Here is a 7979-nt window from a genome sequence, read left to right as displayed (position 1 = left end):
GATCCACCCGCCTCGGCCTCCCAGAGTGCTAGGATTACAGGCGTGAGCCACCGCGCCCGACCCATCAAAGGGTTTTAAACATGGGAGTGACTACCACATAACAAGAAAGATGGAAGGGTATTTCGAAAGATTACTCTAGCTATTCTGTGGATAGAGGATGGGCAGGGTGGAGCCTAGAGACCAGAAGACCACGTGGACAAGACAAAAGAAGACAGCAGCCTGGACTAGGGAGTGGCAGGAGATCCAGGGGACAGATAAGAGAGATCTAGGGAGTAAAACCCACCAACATATATTTGGTGGCTCCAAGATTTCCTTGTACCTAGAGCTGGTTTTTGATAGGCCTGAGCTTCTGTACAACCTGTGCTACACCTCTGTGATGATTTTCTAGAATTTACTATGGTAATTAATGTTATTTCCCTTCCTAGATAGTCAACTCCTAAAGAGTAGGGTTGCCATGGGATGGAACTTTTCTTCCATACAAAGTTGCCCTGAAATCTATGCATATATTAGGTACTCACTTAATACATGTCTAATTATAAAGACTACCTAAGATTCTCCTGTACTTTTCCTTCCTTCTAAGCACTTATCACAATTGTAATTAAATAGTTATTCAGCTAGGGTGTGGTGGCTCATGCCCGTAATCCCAGCTCTTGGGAGGATCCCTTGAGCCCAGGAGTTCGAGACCAGCCTGGGCAATATAGCCAGACTCTCTACAGAAAAATTTTAAAAATTAGCTGTGTGTGTGGTGGAGTGCAGCCGTAGACCCAGCTCTTTGGGAGGCTGAGGCAGGAGGGTCGCTTGAGCCCAGGAGTTGGAGGCTGCAGTGAGCTATGATGGAGCCACCGCACTGCAGCCTGGGTTACAGAGTGAGACCTTATCTCAAAAATACAATTACAAAATAAAGTTTCAAACAAACATTTATACAGTGTTTATTGTGTGCCAGTCCCTGTTCTCATCACCTTAAACATATTAACACGTTTAATCTTCATAACGACTGCATTAGCTATATACTATTGATGTCCCCACTTCACTGACGAGGAAACCAAGGCACGGAGATTAACTTCTTAAGGGATTGTGTTTTATCAAATATAGATGGACATTCATTCTAAAACATCAGCCGGGTTCTGTCTGTGCCAGGAGCTGTGCCAGGCGCTGTGCCAGGCGCTGGGAACACAAGATAAAATCGTGGTTAATATTTTTTGAGTATACGTCAGGCTTGGCGTTAGGGTTTACATAATTTTATTTATAGACTCGTAATAACCTTGCGAGTTAGATATCCCTATATGGTTTGATCATTATAGGAATAAAGGTTTGGCGTGGTTCAGTAACTTGACAGACGTCACCGGCGGGTGGCCGCAGAGCGCGCGTTACAACAGTTCAATCCAGCCCCTGCCTTCCCCGGAAAACGCACCCGGCCCCGCCCCTCTGCCCGGGCTGACTCCGCCCCTCAGCCAGGGCCGACCACGCCCACGCCCCCTTCCGCGCCTGCGCGCCCCCCGCGCCAGCCCCCTTCTCGCCGCCGACGCGCCGCGCCGCGCGCCTGCGCACTGATTCCCCATGTGTGCTCGGGCTGTAAGCCGGCCGGGCTGAGCAGTGGCACGAAGACCCCTTGGCGGTAAGGTTCTGTCACCAGCTCCGCAGCCTTCTCCGCCTGTTGCTGCCCTCCTCTCTCGGCCTGTCCCCACAGCGCACATCGCCATGGGCAAGAGCCGGACGAAGCGCTTCAAGCGCCCTCAGTTCTCCCCTACAGGCGACTGTCAGGTCGAAGCTGCTACGGCGGCGAACGGGACAGGCGGCGAGGAGGACGACGGGCCGGAGGCGGAGTTGCTAGAAAAGGTGAGGCGGGAGCTCCGCCGGGCCCGCGGGGGTGGGGGACGGGGGGCCGGCGCAGAGCCCTCGGCGGCCCCCCGCGGCCCCGGCGCGCGTGCGCACTGCGCGCTCTCTGACACCTCGCTCCCGCCCACAGCTCCAGCACCCGAGCGCCGAGGTCCGCGAGTGCGCCTGCGCGGGGCTGGCCCGGCTGGTGCAGCAGAGGCCGGCGCTCCTGGGCCTGGCGCGCCGCGATGCGGTGCGCCGGCTCGGGCCGCTGCTGCTCGACCCCAGCCTGGCTGTCCGGGAGACGGCGGCCGGCGCGCTCAGGTGAGCCGGGGGCTTCGGAGCGGCGCCCACCGCGGCAGTCAGCGCTAGCCGTGTGCCAGACACTGTCGCGATCTCGCGTTCGTCCTCGGGCGCTTGTCCGCGATAGCTGGGAGGACGGGTAACCTGCCCCGGGACTCGCGTTTGCAGAAGGGGAGTTTTAACCCCATCTCCAGGCTCTAGAGGACCCCAGCACCCCGGGACCACTGGTATTCCACCTGTCCACTTGGCTGCTTCGCCTTTCACCTGCAGCAGTCACCTGCGAAGGCGTGGCTGGTGCATAGTTTATCCTCTCCAAGAACCCTTCATGGAGTCCCCTGGTTGGAGGAACTCTTCCAGTCCGTACCAGGAGTTGCTCTAGGTGCAGGGGATTTGGAATAGGCAGGACGTTGAGCAAGACAGCCAGGGTCCCTGTCTTGCAGAAGCTATGCCTATGGGGAGGCAGAAACTACTGAAAAAATAAAACATAGTATTAGATAGTGAGAATTGCTATGGAAAAATGAGATGGTGATGATTTGGGAGTGGGAAGTTTAAATTGGGTGCGGTATAGGTGATATTTATGAACCTGTCTCTGAAGGATGAGAGCGCCAGTCATGGGAAAATAGGGGAAGAGCATTCCCACAGAGGGAACAGCAACAGCGAAGAAGCAAGGCAGCAAATGGCTTGGCATGGTTAGGGAGCAGAAAGGCTAGCACGGCCGAGTAGAGTGGGGGTGGGGAGTAGAGTATGAGCTGAGGCTGGAGAGATGAGATGCACGAGGTGGAGGATGGTGTAGGGCTGAAGGACTTACGCTAAGCAGGAGAGTGACATCTACATTATCTTTTGAAATTTCCACTCTAGTGGCTGTGCAGAAAATGGACTGTAGAGGGGGCAAGAGTAGAAGTTAATATTTTTATTTCTCATAGCTCTATTTATTATTTAACGTTTCATCCATTGATTTAGCAAATATATAGCGAGTGCCTACTGTGTGCCAGGCACTGGGCTAGGCTGTGGGCATGGGATAGTGAGCAAGACAGATAAAATTTGTGTCCTTAATCTTAGAGTCTATTGAGGGACACAAACATTAACCAAATAATCACATAAGTGTATAATTACAACCAATGGTAATCACAAAGGACGCTATGAGAGGGTATAAATGGAGGTTCAGAGAAGGAAACCCTGAGTGAGTGGTATTTGAAGTGAGAGCTGAGGTGTGAGTGGGGATTAACCGCTTGGTGGAGGAGGGTTAGACATCCTTCTACTACTGAGGAGGAAACAGCATGTGGGAAGTTCTACTCTTGCCCAAAAAACATACACAAACTGGGAGCTCCTGGAAGATTGTGGGGGCATGTTCTTACTTACCTCCGTATCCTTAGAGCCTAGCACAGTGCTGTGCACTCAGAAGGCGGTGTCTTTCCAATAAAATTAAATTTAGCCAGGGCTGCTTTAGGCAGTCATTCTCAGTAGCCTCGCCTTGCTGCCCTTGCAGTCTTGATGCCAAGAAAAGGTCCCTTCATACACGACGTGATTTATTCATATCGGATGAGGAAAGTCTTCTCCCCTCTCCCTTTCCAGTGGCCATGCACCTGTACCGTCTCCGGCCTCAGAACTAAGTTGTTACATGACAAAGTCCTTTTTTTTTTTTTTACATCTTGTACAACAAGGATCAGAACAGGTGGAAATCTTGTGGGTTGGTTCCTCAGCGTATGACAGAAATAATCAGCGATTTCCTCTGAGAAACCTTAAGTATGGTTAAAAATAGAAATAAATTTGAGAGTTTAATTGCGCTTTCTGACATGAAAGTAAAACATGTTTTAAACTTCTTGTGTAGAAATCTGAGTGCTTGTGGAGGTTTTGAAGTTTGTGATGACATGGTGACTAAGGATGTCATGACTCCCCTGGTTGCACTGCTAAAAGAGGTATGCAGTTTACAAAGTATCTTGATGGCAGCTTCCAAATGTAGCTTTTAGGATGCACACTTAGGCCTTTTTTTAGTACTTTGGTGTTAGTTGCTTTTGTCTTCTCTTAAAACATTGTGTGGGAATTTCATTTCTTTTCTTGGAAACATAGCTCTACTCTCATTGATACCAATCTCTATTTTGTATCCACTGCCTTTATTTATATGATAGTTGAAAAAGACCTTCCTAAAAGTATACATACTAAGTCCTTTAGACTTTAAATTTCTTACAGTGAAAATAATTTAGTACTTATTGATTGCTTATTTATGTGTCAGGTACTATTTTTATGTTTTGCATGTTATTTCATCCTGTCCTTACAGTATCCCATGAAGCAGGTATTATTCCCATTTTAAAAATGATGAAGCTGGGGCCGAGACATAAGGAACTTGTCATGACGATTGCATTAAGTTCTCATACTTAATATCACGCCAGTCTCACTGCGTGATACACTTAAGGGGTTAAGGAGCTCGCTCTCTCTGATGTGTTTCTGGTCCACTATTCTGTATTGATGGGTAATTATCACTTAAAGCTATATAAATGATATCCAGTTTTGATAAGAGGCGTCAGTCCTGTTCTTTTTAGAGCAGTGATTCTCAGCTGGCTGTGATTTTGCTCTATAGGGGATATTTGGCAGTATCTGGAGACATCTTTGGTTGTTAGAGAGCTTGGGGGTAAGGGTTGCCACTGGCATCCAGTGGGTAGACACCAAGGATACTGCTAAATATCCCACAGTGCACACACACAAAAAATTATCTGGTCCACAGCGTTACTAGTACCTAGATTGCAAAGCCCTGCTTTAGAGGCTGCCCTGGGCTATACTAGAGGGGCTTAACAGTACCAGCTTTGGAGCCAGAATGCCTGGATCTGAATCCAGCTTCACCACATACTAAGCTATTCGTTCAGCAACCTCCCTGTACCTCAGTTTCCTATTTGTAGCTGGAGATTGGGGATAATAGTTCATCTACCTCATAGGTTTGTTGTGGAGTTTAAATGAGTTAATATATGTAAAGTGCTTAGAATAGTGCCTTAGAAGGCGCTATCTAGATGTTAGCTTTTATTTTATCTTTCTTTGCCTTCTTTACTATCTTTTATTACATTAGGTAAAATACTTTGTATTGACTTTTTGCTTTGATTTGAAATGTGGAATGCTTCATAATCCAGTTTTCACGGTGATTTGAGGACCTTTCTTGTCTGTATTTCTTGCCAAAAGGGAAGCAGGGTTGTGGGAATTGCACTGCTTATGAGAATTTGATTGGCTTGTTAACTACTATAATTTCTGATGTTTAGTTTTTTGATTCATCACTATCATTAGCCTTTTTGTTTAGTTATTCTTTTGAGCCAGGGTGCTAATCATGATGTTTGGTTACAGTGTAGTTCTGGACTGGATTCAAATGAGACGTCGCCACAGGAGAAAAAAGATCAGAACGGAAACTCTATTGAGAACATAGCCAATGAGGCTGTGAACATACTGTGGAATATATGGTAAGATGCTTTCCAAACACAGCCTCCTGCTACACACTTCTCGGGCTGCTGCTCTTTCTGTTAAACTGCGTAGGAATCTCTGTTCCCCTCGGTAGGCCTGTGAATCGGTGATGTTAATACTTGGTGGGAGGTAGTGTCAGGTGACCTAAGATCACCCCTCCTTCCCAGGCCCTTTTCCTCAAGGCATCACTACATCTTTTGTTTTTTGATTGTTTGTTTGTTTTAGATCTCATCTCTCCAGGCATTGCTACTGACAAAAATAAGAGGAATCATGACCATTATCACCTACTGTTCCTCCTTTAGCCCCAGCTGCCTGCATGCCCTAAGCAGCATTTGTCTTTAAAGCTGATTAGACCCTGGTTTAGTAGTTGCTTTGTTTTGGCATCTGGAATGAGAAGGGGACACACAAAGGATTTAAGGAGGCAGTTACCATTTGCATGGAAGTGTACGCCTAAGTAGGAAGGCCCCATTAGGCAGAAGGCCACTTGTTCAGGTCATGATTGTAGCAGTGGTGGGGGTGGAGTTGACTTGCCGCTAGGAAGGAAAATGGCTAGAAACACAACCTGGGTTTACTTTTTTCTGCCCCATTTTATGTCCCACATTTCTAGGGAGATTCTGTCAGAGTTCCTTGTTTTCAGTCAGCAGCGATTATAATGGCTGACCCAAAAGCACAGGTGTTTCTTAGGCTACAAGATTAAGTTGGATCCAGAAAAGCTGCCTACATAGCAGTTTGAACTTTCCTGTGATTTCATTTTAAACTGGTGGATGCATTCCACCAGAAATACTGGAGAGATCAGATTTGAGGAAATAGCATTTGAGCAAACTGATGGATGCTCTTTTTGTGTGCATCAGATAACTTTAACTTACATAAACTGTTGGACTTGGAAATTAAGGTTTTTTCTCTGAAAAGAATCCGAATATGTCTCCAAGGTGATTTCTCTTTCCTGAGTGCCTGTGAGTCCTGTCTGTATCATTTATAGTTATCATAGTTCTTAACATTTTTGTTTCATAGTTTATATTTTAGGTTATCTTTGCACATGTATGCCTTATCTTCCTCACTGTGCTGTGGGATCCTTCAATGCACAGTAACTCAATATATAAAAAGATCGCAGACAGAAAACATTTTTCTTTAGATAACAAAGTTAAGTTAGTAATTTAGTCAGCTGTGTTAGCTAGTAGTGTGTCATGTGTATATGTGGTATATGTGGAGAAATACCTTTCTCTGGAAACATGGATAAATTATTATTAGGTTTATTTACACTGTATTTAGTGTCTATGCTTTTATTAATAACATTGATAGCTTTCTGAATCTTGTTAAAATGTAATGTAATTTCAAAAATAATTATTTATTATAGTAATTTCTCTGTTGCAGACTGAAAATTCTGCTTGATGAAATTATAACCAAGATTTAAAAGGAATGAATAAAATATGATTTTATAATATTTTCTTTTAAATTTGTGCTTTTTGTTTGATAAGTATGGAGGCCTTTTATCCTTACTCTAATTTATTATTGCTGTGGTATAGTGGAAAGAGAGAACCGTAGGCTGGAGCCGAGGAACCTAGACACTGGGCTGAGCTCTACTACTAAGAGAACGTGTGATCTTTGGGTGGATCGCTTCACCATTTGGGGCCTGATTCTCCTCATCTATAAAATGGGGAGTTGAATTAAATGATTTGTAAGATCCCTTCCAGGTCTAACGTTCTGTAAGGACACTGGCATAATGGTAAAGAGATTGGTTAAAATGGCCCACTGTGACAGAAATAAAATACAGATAGCCAGTTCTTCTCACGTACAGTGAGTAGGAATCGGCATTAGTTTCTTCATCTGTAAAAATGGTGGGTATTTGACTTGAACTCTCTGGTTAATAAAGCCTGATTTTTTTTTTATGGATTTCTATGGTTGATTTCTCAATGTTAAAATGTGAATAGTAAAACTTTTTTTTCCCCTTCAATTTAGTGAATGCAGTAGTAGAGCAGTATCTATATTCAACAAAGAAGGGTGTTTGGAGATTGTATTAAAGTATTTAAGTAGGTTTTCCACCAATGTTGACCTGGCTATTTCAGTAGGTAAGTGAAGAAAAGGTGATGATTTTTTAAGTATGTGTAGCCTTATTCAAAAATCTTTATTCAGACATAGTATGTTTATTCTGCAGGAGTGATTGTTTTTTTCTTATAGTATATAAATATGTAGCTGAGTTCTGTTTGTTCTGAATCTTTTAAAGTCTGTGATTAATACTTAATACAGTTTTCCTGCTTTTGGCTCTGGAAGGGGGAAGGGTAATTATGTGAGCATATTTGGTTTCTAGTCTGTTACCATTCTTAGAAGCTTTTATTAATTCTTGAAGTTTTCATCTCCATTTACTAAGAAACAGTAGCCTACAACTACCAGGCCTGTAAGCCAAAGTTAATTGGAATCTAGACTTA

At 44.7% G+C, this 7979-nt stretch overlaps 1 protein-coding gene across 1 annotated transcript in view; it reads left to right on the top strand.

The window, feature by feature from the left end:
- Positions 1-1550: 1550 nt before the first annotated feature.
- HEATR3 (HEAT repeat containing 3) overlaps positions 1551-7979 on the top strand; it is a 58304-nt gene continuing 51875 nt past the window's right edge. Inside the window, exons 1-5 of the mRNA XM_012642609.1 lie at positions 1551-1836; positions 1967-2139; positions 3947-4034; positions 5443-5555; positions 7513-7622. Of these exons, the coding sequence (XP_012498063.1) occupies positions 1699-1836; positions 1967-2139; positions 3947-4034; positions 5443-5555; positions 7513-7622 (622 nt within the window). The 5' untranslated portion in view covers positions 1551-1698. The remainder of the gene's footprint in view (positions 1837-1966; positions 2140-3946; positions 4035-5442; positions 5556-7512; positions 7623-7979) is intronic.

The sequence above is a fragment of the Propithecus coquereli genome, unplaced genomic scaffold (assembly GCF_000956105.1).
Source record: "Propithecus coquereli isolate 6110/MARCELLA unplaced genomic scaffold, Pcoq_1.0 Scaffold180, whole genome shotgun sequence".
In the NCBI taxonomy this organism is placed as follows: domain Eukaryota; kingdom Metazoa; phylum Chordata; class Mammalia; order Primates; family Indriidae; genus Propithecus; species Propithecus coquereli.
This window is presented reverse-complemented; position numbering and strand designations above follow the sequence as displayed.